General features: G+C 35.0%; 1 protein-coding gene across 1 annotated transcript in view; it reads right to left on the reverse strand.

Annotated features, from left to right (window-relative positions):
* Positions 1-2,147: 2,147 nt before the first annotated feature.
* The window catches only part of PIK3C2A (phosphatidylinositol-4-phosphate 3-kinase catalytic subunit type 2 alpha), a 118,184-nt gene continuing 99,623 nt past the window's right edge, over positions 2,148-20,708 (reverse strand). Inside the window, exons 22-33 of the mRNA XM_042904174.1 lie at positions 20,133-20,262; positions 14,835-14,971; positions 12,600-12,769; positions 11,025-11,181; positions 10,269-10,378; positions 7,739-7,946; positions 6,381-6,505; positions 5,083-5,200; positions 4,920-4,992; positions 4,470-4,579; positions 4,257-4,382; positions 2,148-2,466 (exon numbers count right to left, since the gene is read on the reverse strand). Of these exons, the coding sequence (XP_042760108.1) occupies positions 2,284-2,466; positions 4,257-4,382; positions 4,470-4,579; positions 4,920-4,992; positions 5,083-5,200; positions 6,381-6,505; positions 7,739-7,946; positions 10,269-10,378; positions 11,025-11,181; positions 12,600-12,769; positions 14,835-14,971; positions 20,133-20,262 (1,647 nt within the window). The 3' untranslated portion in view covers positions 2,148-2,283. The remainder of the gene's footprint in view (positions 2,467-4,256; positions 4,383-4,469; positions 4,580-4,919; positions 4,993-5,082; positions 5,201-6,380; positions 6,506-7,738; positions 7,947-10,268; positions 10,379-11,024; positions 11,182-12,599; positions 12,770-14,834; positions 14,972-20,132; positions 20,263-20,708) is intronic.

Raw genomic sequence — 20,708 nt, forward strand, 5'->3', positions numbered from 1 at the left:
AAAATGTTTTTTTAAAAAACAACTGATTTAAAAATCTACTGATAATAGTGCAAAGAGGCATCTCTGTCCTTTTTTGTAAGGGCTGAAGATTAGCATTTTTACAAAGAAATAACTTACATTAAAATATATGTAAAATATGTGTGCATTTTTTTTTTTAATGAGCAAAGAAGGCACAAAATGAGTTAAATTAAGAAAAAACATTACCATTTGTTCTGAACTCTGGTTAACTGAACAGTATCAATCATAATATACATTTTTAGGTAAATCCACATTTGTTGTAATGGAAAAATGACATCACATTTTTTAGCTCTATTATTTGTGCTGAAAGACACTGCTGTAACAAATTGCAAATAGGCAGTATACATGGAGTCCAATTAACAATGGCCTTCTACCAACACAGTACTTTTTTTCTTTTCCTTTCTTTTTTTTACAGTGGCTAAGTGATAACTCATGGAATGAAATTAGGTCTCAAAGCTAAAGGGAAAATATCTAGCACTTCTTTATATCTGCAAAAGTACTTGTACACTACAAAGAAATGTTAACTGGATGTGGAAAAAGCAAAAAAAAAAAAAAAAAAAAAAAACGGTGCGCTTTGATCTGCATTTTAATTAAGTTATTAAATAGACAACACATTTTAACATTAAAAAAAAAAAAGACATTCATATATTATACTAACAGGGTTTCCTACAAATGGACCATTAGTGTTAGGCACCAAAAATTTCAAGTGTTTTTTTTTTTTTTTTTTAATCTGTCCCATTGATAGATACATCCTCAGCCATTCTATTTCTGCTCTGTAGGTTTCACCATTTACATTAAACATTTGCACAGTTCATAAAAATTATGTTACGGGCAACTGAAGTGGAGACTGTCCTTTCTCTGCTGGTATTCTTCATTACATGTTTTGTCAGTTACCTCACAGCAACTAGATTACTACAATCTCTATTACCATTCAACAACTGTCAGAAAGTCCATGCTAGCCATGAGAATATATAAACATATTTATTCAAACTAAACACAAAATTATGTGTGCAGGTGAATAAAAATGAATCTTATCCTTAATGGTTACTGTAGAATAATTTCAATCATGTCCCTTATGATTCTGAATCCCATTATATTAAGTAATTCATGTGAATGTATAATGTTTACAAAAATAAGACAGCTTACAAGACAAATTTTGCTATAAAAAATATACATTAAAATTCAGTCTGGACCCTAGAATTCTTGTCCTGGGCCTCTTGTGAGGAGTCTGCCCTATTCTTCTTCTACCAAACAGGAATGGGAACATGAGTGAACAATTTTCACTTGCTTAATGAAGAAGAGGAGTATAGATATATGGAGATGGATTACCAAAGTTCAATTCACACTCCTGGGAATAAATGTAGGATTATAATGGAATGATGGAATTTATTATACAGTTACATTGGTGAATCTCATTCAGTTATAGAGCAACAAAAACATAAATCAGATGTTTAAGTCACATGAGAAGTAGAAAAAATTATCTTTCTGTGGGAAAAACATTAGTAAATGTACATAATTCTTATCTTTAGTAAGTTGAAAGTGAGTGAAAACGACTTACTAATTATTTATCAAGTCAGGAAAAAATCAGAATGAAGTGCCAGGGAAGCATATGAAGTTAAGGCACCATTATTACAACTTCAGTGATTGGCACTTATTCTGAAAAAGGCTTTAAAGACATGGGTGATAAAAAGCAGTATTATTTTCCCCTACTTCTATAAACTACGTAGTAGTTCTGAACATAACTATCTACTTGTGCTTTGCTTTTCGGCCCTGTGAATAGCAGCTGCATTTTCTGGTAACATCCTGCACCTTTCCTTTCCTTTGGTGTTTACGAACACACACAATGGTAAAGGCTATAAAAGGTGCAAAACAGGAAAACAAACATGCTGTCTGTGTCTGTGTAAGAAACAATGCAAAATAGATGGCTGAACTGACATAGCACTATCAGACCAAACTAAAGCTATTACTCTGAATTGCTCAAGAAAGGATTAGATCCTTCACCAACTCAAAGTCTTTGTCAGGACTTATATATTAAGTTTAGAGTTTATAGCATTCTATATAATGACTTTAAAACAGCAATGGCTTCAACAAGTTCTTAAAGTTAATTATGTGACTGTTGGTCCAACAGATGTATCGAAATGCAGTTAAGTACATTTACTTTATAATTTCTGTCCAAGTATAAAAATACTATATAAAGTTCATAAGTGTGTATGTGTTTACGTGTTTATAACTGTTCTTGCTTCCAAAACTCAGAAATCCATTAGCTTACAAATAGGTTGCCGCAGTCAGCTGATACCACTTAACGGTCTCTTTGCTCAAGTTGAAATCTTTTAAAGGCAGGGTTATTCCACCCAAGAAAAAATTCTCCCGCAGAGATTCTGCACTGAGAACACTGAGTTGAAGTTCTCTCTGTCTTAGGGTTTCCTTGCTATATCCACTGTACACAAGCTATAGCAAAGGCAAAAAGAAACAGTAAGTTACAGATTATTTTAAGTAAAAGCAGAAGTGAGATTAGTAAAGAGACTACAATTGCTGGCATTGACTATGACACATCTGGTGGAATGTGTCTCATACTTTAGATGCACATTTTGTATTCAGGAGTCTTGGATTATCATTATCATTCCTCTGAATGTCTGACATAGAAATGCACAAAGTAGAAAATTATTATTGGCTAAAAACTAACAACATGGATTTTCTGAGATGGAGGTATGGTGAAGGGAAAATCAGTTACAGTGCAGATGCCTGATATCTGAGCCGGAGAATGGAAGGAAGCAAGATGGGATAACATAATTATTTTACAAAAAAAAAATAAGGGTTAGAATTTCTTCTTGTTGTCTTTTCTGTTGGATTTTATATGCCATGAAATGATAATTTCTGATTATCCATACTTCACTGCAAATTCACCAAGTACACATGCAGTTTATAGCAAATCTGGAATGCTGAAAAGCTCTTTGAAACATCACATCAAACAGATTTTTCCCCCAACAAAGCCTCATCATAACTTCTAAGAAATATCACTTTAATCTAGTCCTTCTCACTGCCTAATAATAACTAAAAACTGGCCACATTTTATTTCTGGAAAGTACAACACTACCAACTAGAAAAAACCAATACTACTTTTTGAGAATAACATCACCTGGTCTTCATCAAATATTGTATATGCTTTTAAAGGGCTACATTTTAACAAACTTATAACCTCGATGAAAATCCAGATTTATTTTCTTCCAAATCTCTATCCAGACATTTTTGTTAATGCACACAAATAATGTGGTGTTTATCCTGAAAATGTAGTTAACTAAGGGTTAGCAGGCTTTAATAGCTAAGTAAGTTTCTAAGTTCTGAGTCACTCAGCAAAGTCACAGTTCTGTTCCACACTGTTCAGTTGATGCTTTGCTTATTGCTTTTAGTTTAGAGCACTCTTTATATGAAGAGGGTTGCTGGCAAACTAAAACCAATTAGGAAGAGGAGGATTTTTAAATTACATCCTATCAAATAAAGGTAAAAGTACTGAAGATGTTTTAAAAGGATAAACAGGAAGGGCATTTGAACTTCAGTTATCAGAAGAGCTGTCACGCAGAAGGAGAAAAAGAGTAGTTCTGTGTGGTTCCAAGAGGTACAACTGAAACCCACTAAGTGCAAATTGCAGGGAGTGAAGATTTCAGCCCAGTATAAAAAATAATCTAAGGGGTGCCTGGGTGGCTCAGTCGGTTGGGCATCCGACTTCAGCTCAGGTCATGATCTCACAGTCCGTGAGTTCGAGCCCCGCGTTGGGTTCTGTGCTGACAGCTCAGAGCCTGGAGCCTGCTTCATATTCTGTGTCTTCACCTCTCTCTGCCCCTCCCCTGCTCATGCTCTGTCTCTCTCTGTCTCAAAAATAAATAAAAACATTAAAAATAATAATAATAATAATCTAAGAGTTGGAACTGCCCAAATCAAAGTGGATGGCCTGGAAGCATTTCAGCACAGACTGAACATCCACTTTTTGGAAATGTTGCAGAGGGGCTACAAACATAGAAGGGTGGTTGAATAATAACTCCTAAGATCTTTTAAAACCTAAGGGTCAATGATGGCAGGTTCAATTCTGCAACATTTTGTTAAGTACCACTAGATTGCTATTGAGTAGTTTTACTAGAACAATAAATAGTTCTGCAACTGATACCTAAAAAATTTTAAGTGTTTAAACTTTAAAATCTCAAAAGAACAAATCTAGGACATTTTTAGAAATGATTTTAACCTACCATCTCATTGAATGTTGGATTCCTAGTTTTTCGTGAAATTTTGGTTTTCCGTTTGGATGTTTTGTGGGTATCTGGAAGTAGGTATGTTTTGACATATGGATTTGGGTCAGCTCCATCTTCAGTAACCTATAAAGAAAAGCATTCCCTTAACAGTAATACTTCTTACCAAGGTATAGGTTTTCTCTACAATCATCATTATTTGTAAACACTCACAAGATCTTTGATGTGCATCACCATGATGAAAAGAGTACCATTTCGGTAAGAGACAGATAATTTCACTGCTCCTCCAATTTGGCCTGGAGTAGGACTGAAAGGACCTGCATCTGAAAATATAAATACATTCATCTTTATTTTATCTTGCTTGCACTGGTTCAAACAACAACAAAAGAAATCTGCTATAATTCCACGACCATTGCATGTGGGCAAAGAAAAAGGTAAATAACCTAGTAGGCCACTGATTTATAGTTTTTTAGTAACCGCACTCTATCGGGAAAATGATGTGTCTCCAGAAATTGATGGCCTTGGAAAGAATACCCCCGTTTCATTCTCACCAGACCACTGTCAATAACCCCACTGTCACTCTGTCACATCCACTGAGAAATTACAGGTTTGCATGTCATAGGGAAGCTGTGAATTATCAAGAAAGAGAAAAAATAATCTCACCTGCAGTCCTAGCTATTCCTTCAGCTTTTTCATCACGAAGTAAAGGGTGGAAAAAAGTACAAACAAGATCACACTAAGACACAAGAGGAAAACAAATCATTAGTTTAAATATTATGTAGCACAAAGAAGAGTATGTGGTTATTTTTTCAATCAGGACAGTCACCTCGGCCACATCCGTTGAAGCACTCATCAAACTCTGTAAATAACTATTTAACTCAATTTTCCTTTTGGCTGCTACATCTTTTATGTGTGTTCTTCCCAGAACCATCCTATTAGGAAAACTACAAAAGAAAACAAAAACAAGTGGGATTTAAATTATTTCACCTGGAAGTATTTATAGAATTAAGTATAATATTTAATTAGAAATATTTTTAAAAATATATACTTAAATACAAAGTGGAGTCTTAATCTTCTAGAAAGTAAGTTTTGTAATTTCTTTTCAAAGTACTGGAGATGAAGTAGTTCATGTACCTGTTATCCTTTTATAAACCTTGGTACAAAAGACACATTGTTTTGCTATTTTGCTATTTATTACTTATTTTCTACTCTTTCTTCTCAACATTAGCCTATTCACAATATTTTATGCATATCTTCCAAAATAATCACTACTCACTCAATCAGCCAAAGTTATTGTTGAATAGTAGTCCCATAATAGGTCAATACTGTGTCCACAAGTGACATAGGGTCTAAATCAAGATAATCTTAACTCTGCCTGTTTTGCTGACAGTGGAAAATGAGACTGCACATGGAAATAAATTCTGATACCCACTTTGTTGACTCTTTACTTCTGAAAGCTAGTCCGAGAAGAATATGAGCAACTTGATGCAGGAAATCTATTGGTCATCAGCCACATCAAAACTGAGGGTTTTGAAAGGGTAACTGATACAAAACTAAGTTATATAAGATTTTGACTAACAGTCTCAATACCTCAGCTGTTTTTTTTTTTTTTTTTCCCCTCAAGGAGCTGAGTATGGCCAAAATTATTTCTGCAGTGATTTAAAATTCTGACTTTTCTAAAACCAAGATTCTAAATTATTATCTGGTGTTGCTCACTGTGGTACAGACAATAAACTAAGAGGTTCAACTAAGTTCCCTGACCTCATTGTAAAGGTAGTTGAAGCAACGATTTACCTAGCCCAATAGGATTTGTAAAAAAAAAAAAAATAATAAATAAATAAAATAAATAAAAGCTTCAACTGAAAGTTTTTTCTAGCTTTTCTAGAAAGCTAGAAAATCCCATATTTTAAGTTTAGGATCTTGATCATTTATTCACTGTTTATTCATTCACCGAAAACATACAGTTCCTTGTCTATGGATGGATCAGACCCTTGCCATACAAAGGAAAATAAGTCACACATGGTCCACTGTATCTTACCATGTGTTTACACAAAGCTTTTGACCTACACTTGGTAAGAAATTGTTTCTGTGAAAAAAGATTAATAAACAACAATGGGAACATACCCTGGTAACTTCCAAAGTGGAAAAATAATACTGAGCTTATTGTGAAGCTCCTGAAACTCATCAAAGGTCCGGAACACAAATGATGGCTCAAGCTGTCCTTCCCTCAAAATTCGGACTACATAAATCTGAAAAGAAATCACAACCCAAATGCATTAAACAAAATACTTCCCTGACAGAAAATTTATAGCTTGACCATTCTATGTAGTCCAAATGCTTTTAAATTAGTAATCAATATGTCACTGATAGGAAACAGCAAACATAAAAGTCATCGTATTTATATATAGCACATCAACTATATCTAATAGTGATATTAACCACTGTAAGATATATAAACAACCGGAAAGTGAAAGTCACTTATTTTCAGGATTAAATATAATAAATGTACTTCCTGAAATTTATAAATTTAGTGCCTTTCCAATGAACATATTAATAGGTTCATTTAAAAGAGTAAATGAGAAAAGCAAAATTTATGGTGGCAGGAGGATCAGGGAAAACTTGTCTTACTGGATATTTAAACTATGGTAAAGTCACAGTACTTTACAGAATACAATCCTGTTATAGAAATAAGTCATATATTTACAGAAAACCAGAAATAAATTCAGGAATGAATATATGTATACCCATTACACTTAAAATATACTACCATTATAATATTCTACATTATGATATATTAATGTCATAAATCATTGAGGGAAAGAATGGACTACTCAGTAAAGTGGTGTTAGGATAAAACACTAAATAAACTTACAAAAATTTACTAATAGGTGCAAATTAAAATAATAAAATTGCTTTATAAAATATCACTTTATCAACAATTTAAAGACTGTGCTGCAAAGTATTTCCCAGCAGAAGTATTAGCACAAGGGTGAAAAATAATAAAACAGATGATCATGCTATCCTTTTGGGGGACAAGGGGAAGCATACTAAAGATGATGTTTTTGTTCAAAGATGAACTTTATGTGTGGGTGTGTGTTTTATAATACTTCATCCTTAGTGGAATGAGAACTAAAAACTTCATATGCTTATAAATAGGATGCATTTGTTACCATGAGCAAGCTTTACCTTAAAATTAAGAACAAATTCAAGGAAGGAGAAAAAGCAAAATAGCACCATCCTTTTAGTCTGGTCTCTGAAAGGAAGAGTAACATTCTTCTCCCATGGTTTGGGAGCAAATTTACCAAGAAATAAATACCAAAAAACAATAAGGGATTCCTCTATGTATTTATTTTGGACCATCCAAAAAGAAAGAAGTATGAGAAGAGCAAGTGTTAGGAACTTTAGCAGAGTCAGTGAAGGAACCAGGAAAGGACAACAGTAATGCATGCATGAGTCTCTACAAATACCAAAACCTAACTTACATAATGTTTATCCGGGTTGTATTTCTTATGGTAAGTGAAAACAGAGACTTCCTTGATTCGACCATCTTGTCTAAATGAGTATGTTTTGGGTGAAAATGAAAGGATGGGCTCATCATTGGAAGGAAGACCAGAAAAACGCAACTGAGCAAGATTGTGAATGAAGAAGTTAAACTTTGTGGCAATGCTTCCCAAACTTGATTCAATAAGCCTACAAAACAATCAGAAAATACATTAATAGTAAATGTTCATGAGAAAACATGTTCAGTTTTTTTTAACATAATAAAAGATGAAAAATATTTTCATTCCTTATTTAAAAAAATGTTTTAAGATTTCATTTTTAATCTCTACACCCAATGTGAGGCGTGAACTCACAACCCCGAGATCAAGAGTCACACACTCTACTGAATGAGCCAGCTGGGCGCCCCTTAAATTTTTATCTACCCACCTACCTACCTACCTACCTACCTACCTACCTACCTACCTCTGTGTCTCCGTGTGTGTGTATGTATATATATACATGGAGCCTGAAGTCATGACCCTGATCATCAAGAGTCACATGCTCTACTAACTGAGCCAGTCAGGCACCCCATTTTCATTCCTTTTAAAATATTAAGCAGATCCTCACTTTGTAAAGGGTTTCCTTTGTTCTTCAGGCCAAAAACCCATTAAAAGATATTCCATCCCAACAAAACATTTTAGCACAAGAAAGTCTCCATTCCATCCCATCCCATTGTCTCCAAGAAACAATGCTTTCATTTCTTGAGCTCTGTGGGGTCCGATACCCCCAATTATAGAAGATAATTGGTATAATGCCAAAAAAATAATTATTTAATCCCCCCTTTTATTTATTTTGAGAGAGAGAGAGAGAGAAAGCATGTGTGCAAGTGGGGGAGGGGCAGAGAGGGGGAGACAGAGAATCCAAAGCGGGCCTCGAACTCATAAACTGAGATCATGACCTGAGCTGAAACCAAGAGTCACAGTTGGACAGTTTACAATTGAGCCACCCAGGCACCCCTTTAATTCCCTTTTAATAAACAGGGAAGGTAGCAACTAAACAGGTGTAGAATGGAGCATCGGAAAATAATTCAAATTTAATAAAATCTCTTCTATCAAATAGTAGTAGCATTTGGAATCAGATTCCTTCTACAGATAATCATAATTTCCCTTAGTTGGAAAAAGAAGTTTTGACAGGATATGGAGTTTGGTGGGAATAAATCTGGAAGGCAGGTTTGAGTAAAACATTTTAGGCATGCAAAAAGAAACAAGAAGTCTCAGAAACAGGATAAAGGAATCCAGAAAGAGGAAAGAGATTCAAAAAGAAAAGTCAAGAACCTCACACAAAGGTTCTTGCCTGGCTATGGACTGAATATTTGTATCCTCCAAAATTCATACATTGAACCCCAACCCCATATGGCCTTTATGGAGTTAGTAAGATTAGAAGAGGTCATAAGGATAAGGATAAAAATTCCTATAAGAACACACAAGAAAGCTTATGCTTTCTTGTTCTATATCTCCTTTCATGTGAGAAAACCTCAAGAAGGCAATGGTCTATAACCTAGAGCCTTCACCAGGAAGTGAATCAGCTGGCATCTTGATTTTAGACTTTCCAGCTTCCAGAACTAAGAGAAAATAAACGTCTGTTTTTTAAGCCATGTCGTCTATGGTATTTTGTTATGGCAGCTCAAGCAGACTGATACATGCCTGCTTTATAGTTTTGCCAGGAGAGGCAACAAATCTCTTTAAAAAAACAAAGCAAAACCCATCAATACCTAAATTATCAGGATTAGTTTGGAAGGCTATACAAAAGTCAGCTTCCTTCAATTCAATTCAGGCCAGACTCTTGAGACTAGGGAAGTCCAGTCCAGTTTTCTATCTCTTCTCCACTGAGAGGAAGAAGGCAAGAGAAAAAGGAGAAAAGAACATGAGCTCATGTGTCCCTCCCTGCTATGGCATAATAATGAGGTGGTATCACTATACCACAATAATGAGGTGACCAATTTGCCAGGAAGATATGCTTTTAAAGCAAAAATACCAAGTTCAAATGCCAATAATTGGTATACGTGTTTTAAGTACCATGTCATACATTAACAATTTACTATAGCAGTGTCCCAGAGTTCACTGTTTTAAGCATTTATAGTATCCACAAAAATTGTCATGGCAGAATCCTGAAAAACAGATTAACACAGATATTATTTTAGGAAAAAACCCAAAAAACCTTGTATTTGGCATTATAGAAAATACGTCTTGCAGAAATAGTTCATACACAGGATGTTTATAATTGAAGTCATATACTAAATAAAAACCAGCTATTTTGAGAGAAATTTATTTTTAAAATGGTTATTGCAAATCCTTTACATTTATTCAGTAAACAAACTTCTGACATAAAATATACTTTTGATAAGGCTACTATTTGCTAATACTGTGATTCACAATTCCTTCCTGAAAAATCAGAATTTTGATATATAGCATTTGTTTAAGGAAAACAAATCAAAGCTATGTCCCTTCTCTAAAATATTTAAATATGCCTTACCTAGTGAAGAAAATTGTAGCTTCTGCATCTGTAGTTTGGGGTTGAAGTGCATCTCTAACATATTTCAAGTCTTGGATACTTGTAAGTTCAGGTAACCCTGAAGGAATCATCTGTAGAAAGGAAAAAAGAGTTTGTGAGTTCAATTTTTTAAAACTCTGTTCCTTACCCATCCCTTAAAAGCTGGCCAAATAATTAGAACTGAAGCAAACAAAACAATCACAGTTTTGAGGAGTTTGTATTAGTATTTTAGGGACCTAAGTGATTCGGTTACAAATGAAAAACACCAAGGCCAAGGAAGTCAATTGTTGGATGTCACAAAGCCAGGTTATGGAATAAAAGCTGTAAAATATAGACCTTTTGTCTAGTCCTCTGTTTTTACATCAAGTTCAGTCACAATAATCATAGTGGAGGTTTACTTTTAACTTAATAAATATCCAGAGAAGTATAAAAATCTGAACACACCCAGATTAAGACATAAAATATGTTCCAGCATTCCAGATGACCCTCTCAGGGTCCTTTTCAGGTACTTTTTACTCCTCACTCCCAGGGTAGCCCACTCTCATGACTTATTTTTTTGTATTTTATATAAACGGTGTCTGGAATATTTTACAGAGCAGCAATTTTTGAATATTTTGGTGATAGTATATCTGACATTTGAAACTACAGTAAATTTCATTCCAAAATATCCTTCTTTAGATACTGAAACACAGAGCAGTAATGTAAATTAATTAAAGGCTTATAAAAGAACAGAGTTACCAGAGAAAGGAGATTAAGAAAGAGGTTTGTTTGCTTTCTTATTAAGTTGTAGGCCTGGCAGCAGAGGTCCACAAACAACTGGAAACGAATGGTGGGCTTTTCACCCCCATTGATGACATATGCCATATCAGAAGTCAGCACAAAAGGAGCCCGATCCCTATTTAAAAAGAAAATACACACAAAGTATTATTTATAGAAGATATTCAAATAGTGCTGTTGTTATCACATGGTTATTGAACGAAGCTATCTGAGCCATAGCAATTTCCAACTGGGAAACTTAGTACTGGGCAGTGTTGAATCTGCATTAAAACTTATAAATTTGTATTTGCAGGAAAGCCTTCATATAATCAATCTTATTACTTAGAATATATGAATTTTTTCCAAGATGATATTTATAAATCCACACACTCAAATAGTGATCAAATAGTAGCTACAAATATACAGACAAAAATTTTGCACTCATTGCCGTTATACAAATGGGAGCTTTTTACAGGTACCACTAACTAGATAAAATACACCTTAATTCATTTCAGCAAAGGTTACCACACACACACACTCATCCTCGTGTACTACAATGGTAAAGTCATCTCTTAGGGTCTTTTTCATCCCCAGTCATGCTCAGTGGGAGCTACAAGGCAAAGAACAGCAAGAAAAGAGGCAGTTAATGTTTGGGACATTAATTTGTGAAATAAAAAGTGCCTCTCTTTTAAAATAAGTTGTGTCCACTAATTAAAATCAATGTTATGGCTAAATGTGTCAAAATATAGGTTCATCAAAATACACAAAGATATCTTACATAAAATTCTAATACTGTCAAAACAAAAGTATCTCTTACTTAACATTTATTTATTTTTGAGAGACAGAGGGAGACAGAGCACAAGTAGGGGAGGGGAAGAGATGGGGGGGGGGGGGGGGGGGAGAGGGACGGGGGCAGGAGTGCACAGAATCCAAAGCAGGCTCCAGGCTCTGAGTTATCAGCACAGAGCCTGACGCGGGGCTCAAACTCACAGACCCCGAGATTGTGACCTGAGCCGAAGTTGGACGCTTAACCAACTGAGCCACCCACGTGCCCCCAAAATGAAAATATCTTTAGCATTACTTGAAATGAATTCACTCAAAATCAACGATCTCTTGAATAAATCTGAAGAAAGCAAACCAACAGCTTCAGCTTTCTTGGGAAGAAAAAAGTGGAGGAGGAATGCTTAGATTGTAAAACAGTTGATGTTAAAACCATCAAAAACTTAACAATCACATGGTAAGAAAGGTCAATTTCTTTTTCCTTCAAGTAAAAATTACTACAGAAACTCTTGCATATATATATACAAATAATGGATGGGTACAGATAATTTTATTAATATCTTTTGAAAAGCGATTCACAATGTGGAAATCTTCAGAATTACCTGAAGTACTGTGTTTTTTTGTTTTTTGTTTTATAAGTAGGCTCTACACCCAACATGGGGCTTGAACTCATGACCCTGGGATTAAGAGTTGCATGCACAACTAACTGAGCCAGCTAGGCGCCCCCTGGGGTATTTCAGTGCCTCTCTTCTTTAGCAACAATAACAATATTAGTACCTTTTGAAGCTACCAAACATCTGTGCATGGCCCAAAAACTTTCCAAAGTCAATGTGAAACATATGTCCTGTGCTTCGAAGCATTATGTTGTCATTGTGTCGATCACAGATGCCTAAAACATAGGTAGCTACACAGCATCCAGCGCAAGAATAGATAAAATTTTCAGAAGCCTGTAATAAAGATATAAAATTATTTTAGGAAAAAAAAATTTTTAAAGGAGGCAGGTTATAAAGATTAAAGTAATTCATCACCCTTTGAAAACACTATCATAATCCATTTTCTTAATAGCTTATAAACTAGGTTATGGTAACAATAGCCAGCCTTTTCCTATTTTGAAAACAAAAACACCTTCTAAAGATGGTTATTGCCCCTATCTCTCTGACTTTTGTCTTTTAAAAGGCAGAGATCCTGTCAGTCCCTACTGAGGGTATGTGCTGCCTTTGAACATCTTGTAAGAATCATCGTTGTGGACCTCTGCTCCTCACAGGCTCTGCTGCTTAGCACAAGTGGTAACACTGTGATAAAGGATTATAAAAGAGTATTTTCCCTTTTTTGGCTTATAGGGAAAGCATGTATAAAGAAAGTCACCTGCTATCTTTAAACATACAATAATATAACTAATGTGTTTTGTTGACTCCTTATGTAACATCTGCAAGTTCCTCAAAGATGGAAATCTTTCACTTTAGTCTTGCTTGTCCTGGGGATTAAGTTATTAACACAACATCATATAGAACGATACAGCAAGATGTATATAATAAGTATTCTTGTCCAAAGCATATGCATTTAGTATATTCTCAAGACACTACATTTTATTTTTGTTTGTTTTTTAAGTAGGCTTCACGCCTAGTGTGGAGCTTGAACTCACAACCCTGAAATCAAGACCTGAGCTGAGATCAAAAGTCCGATGCCCCTCAAAATAGTACATTTCTGAATGGAGCAGTCATATGGCTCTATATGTCCATGTGATTATTCCCCAGAAATTATTACTGATGATGATAAGACCAAATGTTTAAATAGCACTTATCACAAACTAGGCACTATTACTATTCTCTTTCTACATACAAACACAGTATATGACAAAGGTACCATTATGATTGCTATTTTACATATGAGGGAAACTGAAACAGAGTAATTATTTTCCCAGAACCACCTAATTGTTAAGTGGCAGATCCAAGATTCAAACCCAAGCGATGTGACTCCACTATGTTATATTCTTAGTAAAGGATATTAAAAGTTAAATGCATAAAAAGTACACAATGTATTTTACTTGACAATTATTTTGTGTCAAACCACTTTCCCTGGAACCACAAAAGAGCCAACATTACTATAAACAAGTATTGGCTTTTGCTGCACTGCTTCCTCAATACCACAACAAAGAAAAGGGGTTGATCTTAAACAGTTTAAAAGACCAACAAAGGACAAAATTCCTCTACAAAATTAAAATTTCTCAACAGACAGCATTTGTACATATCTTTAAATATGATACATTAATGACATAAAGTAGGTTGGCAAATGATATTAAAATAGATCTCCTTATATTGCCATTGAAAGTGTTTTTAGAAAGGAAAAAAAAAAGTATTCTTGAGTCTTTCTTAGGCCAATTTAGGATCATTGAAAGTTTTTAACTCTTAAGAGATTTTCCTTTCCTATTATAGCATTCAAAAGTGTGCCAAAAGAAAAAAATGACACCTCTAATAACTATCAACTACAGAATTTACTCAATGTAGGGCTTTCCATATAAACTCACTTAATTCTCATAATAACCTTAGAGTACTATTATTTTTTACAGCCATAATAAGTACTATAATACCATAATATAATAATTTGCCCAAGGCTCAATAGCTAGTGAGGAACCTGGGACCTAAGTCAAGCTCAGAGAGTCTAGCCCATAATCTTGCTCTCAACTACCACACAATACAGCCACTCTTCCTCATTTCCATAACTTTTCCAAGATCTTTGTGAAATATAACATTCTGCATTATAAAAATACCTCTGTTTTGCTGGCCTCTAAAACATGTTTGGAATGTTTGGAGGGTAATTTAGCATTGGTTTCACTCAGACTCCTACCATTAAATATACTGTTTTTATACATATATTTTTTTAATTAGAGAAAGATGGCTGTTTTTACAACTTAAACTAAATGTCTAATCACCAGAGCTGGAAAATGAAAGCACTTATGACCTATGTAATACATTTTTGACAAAGTTATCTGGAATAAGGAGACATGCTAATCACCTTTTCATATTCCTCTTCAGAAGGATTGTATTTCCTCAGCCACTCTGCAAGTGGTTTATCTTTAAAGGATCCAGTCACACCATATTCCACTTGGATTTTCCTGAGGGTATCTGAAGCAGGAACTAGCTCCACCATACCTTTAACAACAAAACATTAATCTATGTGAAAATGTCTCCCAAGAGTAAGCCTTTAAAAAATTTACAGCTTTAGAATGCCTGGGTGGCTCAGTCGGTTGAACGACTGACTCCTGATTTCGGCTCATCAGGTCATGATCTGCGGTTGTGGAGATCAAGGCCCAAGTAGGGCTCTGTGCTGACAGAGCCTGCTTGGGATTCTCTCTCCCTCTTACTCCCTCTCATGCACGCACGCTCAAAAATAAAATAAACATTTATTGTACTTTTTTTAATGTTTATTTTTTAAGAGCATGAGTGGGGGAGGGGCAGAGGATCCAAAGCAGGCTCCATGCTGACACCAGACAGCCCAATGTGGGGCTTGAACTCAAGAACCATGAGATCATGACCTGATGAGATCAGGTGGCTGAAGTCAGACACCTGAGTCACCCAGGTGCCCCAATAAACAAACATTAAAAAAAAAAATTATAGCTTTCAATCTTAGACATGAGATACCAGTTAGGAATTATCATTAAAAAAAATCAAGTCTCTTAAATACAGAGAACAAACAGAGGGTTGCTGGAGGGGTTGAGGGAACAGGGATAGGCTAAACGGGTAAGGGGCATTAAGGAATCTACTTTGAAATCATTGCTGCACTACATGATAACTAACTTGGATGTAAATTAAAACATAAATAATTAAAAAAAAAAAAAAGAATAGGGGTGCCTGAGTGGCTCAGTCGGTTAGGCGTCCGACTTCGGCTCAGGTCATGATCTCGTGGTTTGTGAGTTCGAGTCCTGTGTCGGGCTCTGTGCTGAGAGCTCAGAGCCTGGAGCCTGCTTCGGATTCTGTGTCTCCCTCTCTCTCTGCCCCTCCCCTGCTCATGCTCTGTTTCTCTCTGTCTCAATAATAAATAAAAACATTAAAAAAAAATTAAAAAAAAAAGAATAGTATCTACTTCAAAGAGTTATTAATGAATATTAAAGAAGTCTATGTGACATATTTAGCATGATGTTTGGTACATAGTAAAGTCTATCCAATGGTAACTATTTTTATTATGATAATTATTATATTAACTCCTATAAAATTCTCTCTTTCCTTCCCCCACTTGCACTGTTTGTCTCTCTCAAAATAAACTTTAAAAACTAAACATTAAAAAATTGTAAAAATGGTAGATTTTAAATAAAATAAACAAATAAAAAAACAAATAAATAAAAGTCTGGAAGTCCATGCTAGAAAATTTAAGCAATCAAAATTTTTTTATTTTCAGAAGTACCCAAAATGTAACAGCTGCATTTGACTATTTGAGACTCTACAGTTTATACAATCATGTGCTACACACTCCCAAGAATAACAATTTTAATTACAAATTAGCGGATTCTGACCTAGTTAATAAAGTTACTTGTAAGATATGTGCCATCCCATTTCAGCACAAAACAGCTTACTCTGATCATGTATTTGGGAAATGATGCAATGTTTCAGAGTACACTAAGCCCTTTCAAAGGGAAGAGCAGATTAAGATTGTCCTTGTGATAATGTGTAAATCTCCAGTATGTGTTGTCTTCCTAACTGAAAATGTAAATGCCTGGCTAGGCAAATCATTTTTTATTTTCCCTACTTTTTAAAGAAATGTTTATTTTGAGAGAGAGAGAACGTGCACGAGCATGTGAGCAGGGGAGGGAAGACAGAGCGAGAGGTAGAGAGAGAAGCCCAACCAGGCTCCTCACTGCCAGTGTGGGGCCGCACGTAGCAATCCCACAAACCGTGAGATCATGACCTGAGGAGCCACCCAGGCACCCCATATTTTCTCTACTTTTAAAACAAATAAATTTTAAAACAAATAAACTTTTGAAACAAATAAATTATGGGACATTTACATAAGGGAATACAATGAAGTAGATCTCTATGTACTTATGCTTAAAAATATGCTATTAAATACAAAATCCAGATGGAGAACTGTCCTTTTGTGTTTAAAAGAAAGATTATGTATGTTAGAATATCATGCATGTTAGAATATATACAAAATAGTCCCAGAGGGCTATGTAAGTGGCTTTATTTTGGAAGTAGGATGCCTAGGATTAAAAATGGAGGTGTGGGAGAAACTAAGATTTACTTTTCAATTTATTCTATTACATGCTACACAGATATTTTACTATGTGCATGAACTATTTCTATAACTAAATAATTTGTTTTATGGATTTTAAAAACCAAGGAAATGCAGTAGTGTCAAAATAACGAAATGGACACAAAGACTTGCTTCAGACAAAGGGCTGGAAGAAAGCAAGTTGGCCAAGGCCTTCAGACCACCCCAAAATAAAGTATGCAGGGCCAGGTTTTAATCCTAGTAGCCTGGCCAAACAACGCACAATGAATTCATTTGGATCTTCTATGTTGTTTTGGTTGCATCATCTAGTTTATAGTTCACAGTGACATCCCTTTTCAATGAGCACCTGGACCTTGATTCTATGACAACATTTAATCAAAATTTTAATATATGAATAAATTTTTAATTTTATAATCAAATATGCATAGATGCAAATTACTATGTGTAAAAACAGTGGACCAAAGTTCATAAAATATACAAAGTAATACCAGCTATGTAAGATACGGTCACTGCCCTAAAGGAACTTACTATCAATCCAGTGGGGAAGATACAAAACACACAGTAAATGCCTGGTGAGTATTTAAAGACAACTATTGGGGCGCCTGGGTGGCGCAGTCGGTTAAGCGTCCGACTTCAGCCAGGTCACGATCTCGCGGTTCGTGAGTTCGAGCCCCGCGTCAGGCTCTGGGCTGATGGCTCGGAGCCTGGAGCCTGTTTCCGATTCTGTGTCTCCCTCTCTCTCTGCCCCTCCCCCGTTCATGCTCTGTCTCTCTCTGTCCCAAAAATAAAAAAAAAAAAAAATAAAAATAAAAAAAAAAAAAAAAAAAAAATAAAGACAACTATTGAGTCTGAAGAAGTGAAGATTAGTACAAATACCGAGATACTAGTTAAAAACTTCACAGAGGATGGAGATGTGATTTCTTCATTTGAAAAATAAGGACACTTGTGAGGGAACACAAGTGAAAAGCTTAGACCAGGGCAAGACACAAAGTAAACACTCAACCATTAGAAACAACATAAAAAACATGAGGAATCTGCCTCCAAAGTTACATAGAATTCCGTAAGAAGAAAGAAAAAGTTCAACTATATGAAATAAGTGTGGTGACAAAAAAAAACAATCTAATGAAATGGTGGGCTCTCGTTGAGGAATTTTAATAAAACAACTTCCTTTTACAAGACTTAAATGAAAAACAACCAGCAAGAATTCTTTAATTGACCGGGTTTCCTTTTTGACAAGATAAAGTATGTACATCCTAAACTAAGAAAGGAAAGTGATAAGGCTCTCATACTGTCCTGATGGATAAAATGGAGAAATGTGGAGTGGCTGATAACACAATAAAGTTGATGAGTAACTAATTAAAATACTTAGTAAATAAATAAAATGATTTAGCAATCATTTGAAAGGAAATCTCTAGGGGCATGCCACAAGGGTTGGTCCTTAGTTCTCTCAGCAAACTTTTTTTTCAATGACTTGGTAGAAGCTACAGAATGTATGTTCTTCAAATCAGTTCATGACACAAACTAAGAGGTTTAATGACAGATAACAAAAGTCAGATTTTAAAAAGAATCCAAGAGGCTGAAAAGTAATGGATCAAATATAACAAGAAAGTTAATAGATAAGGTCCTACACTTGGGTTGAAGATACAAAATATGCAAGTATAGAACGGCCAAGGCATGATTTAGCAAGAGTTAGTATGATGATTTTACTTGTTAAGTTCCACATGTGCAAGACTTTGCCCACTTTGCATTCTACCAAGTCCAGGTGCCATTCTCAGAGACTGGATCACTTAAACCCTTTACAATGAAAACAATCAGATAATAAGGTAACCTAATGGCTAAAGAATTTGAAACTCAGGATCTGAGGCCACAATACTTTCATCATAAAGAGGGATTTGACTTAATTATATGATAGTCTAAAACAGAACTGGAACTCATGGGTAGAAGACACTAGGAGTCAGTTCCCATTCACCAGAATACAAGAAAACTTCTATAGTCATCAGAACTATCCAGGATAGGGCAGACCAACTTGAAATGCAGTTAAATTTCCTTAAGTATAGGCATTTAAGCATAAAATGAATGGCAAATATTAGAAGGTTGATTAAATAATTTTTCAGGTGACTTTCTAGTGTCTATGATTAGATTCTGAGAAGCATTTCTCATTTCCACCAACTATAAATGATCTTTCCATACTTTAAAACCCCATGGTACTGACTTTGTAATTTTTTTTAGAGCTTTTAGCTTATTAAAGTATCTGCGAATTACTTTTTTATTTTTTTAATTTTTTTTTTTTAATGTTTATCTATTTTTGAGAGAGAGAGCACAAGTAGGGGCAGAGAAGGAGGGAGACACAGAATCCGAAGCAGGCTCCAGGCTCTGAGCTGTCAGCACAGAGCCTGACACAGTGCTCGAACTGCAAGATCATGACGTGAGCCAAAGTTGGACACCTGACTGAGCCACCTAGGGGCCCCTTTTTCAAATTATAGGTCTTTAATTGCTTCCTTCTAAATATAAGCACTCCATGTTATTAGCATTTTGTTGATAGATTAGCAACAAACATTTGTTGAATAAGAATAATGATAATAGTTACAATTTATTGAGTACCTAATATGTTTCACATACTGGGGTGTTTTATATTGATTATCTCTTTAATTATCACAATTATTTCTGGGTGTAGTACTTTTACTATTCACACCAAACATGTGTGGTAAGGAAATAAACTTAGCAAATAAGAAGAAGAATTCTGCCCTTAAGTAGAAAAAAATTTTGAAACCATTATTTTATTTTGCAGAAACGAAACCAAAGTTGGTTTAACTTAGACACGGCCTTAATTTTAAATCAAAAGCTGAAGACCATACAGTTTCATTCAATCAATCAACAGACACCTCTGGTTACTGCAAAGCATTCATTGGGGCTACTCAATGACTTATTTGTGAACAAATAAATCAATAAAGTAACACGAAATTAAAGTAAGAAACAACTGAGATCATAGTGTTCAGCATCAGGACTCCCTCAGGGCAGGTACACTATGAGCTAAGTTCACAGAAAAGAAATAATAAGACACCAAGACAGAACTAACAGACTTACCACGATCTCTGCCAGTTGAGAGGCATTTGAAAATTACCATCCTCAGATCTAGTCCTTCTTTAAGCCAGATCTTGTCCATAATCTTTATCATTTGTAAAGCTAACATATCTTGCCGAAGATCTTCACCAACCTTGGAATCAAAGAAACAAAATGAAACCTGTACCTTTCCAAAAGACTTAACTATGTTACATACTATTAAAGGCAGGGGGAGGGAGAAATAATAGAAAGAGTGAAGAATGAGATGAACAGAACTGCCTTTTTATTTTTCTGCAGCATTCCAGAAGAAATTACTTAACCTCTTCATGTCTCAATTTCCTGAACTATACACTTTAGAGGATTAGATTTTATGGTATGTGAATCATATTCAATTTTTTAAAAGGCCAAAATGGAGGGTCCTTGTCATAACCAAAACATTCCATATTTAGACTGTATCAATGCCAATATCCTGATTGTGATATTATATGATAGCTTTGCAAGGTGTTATATTGAGAGAAACTGGGTAAAGTTACCCAGGATCTCTGTATAATTTCTTACAACAGGCTATGAATCTATAATTATCTCAAACTAAAAGTTTAC

This window comes from Panthera leo, chromosome D1 (genome assembly GCF_018350215.1).
Source record: "Panthera leo isolate Ple1 chromosome D1, P.leo_Ple1_pat1.1, whole genome shotgun sequence".
Taxonomy (NCBI): Eukaryota; Metazoa; Chordata; class Mammalia; order Carnivora; family Felidae; genus Panthera; species Panthera leo.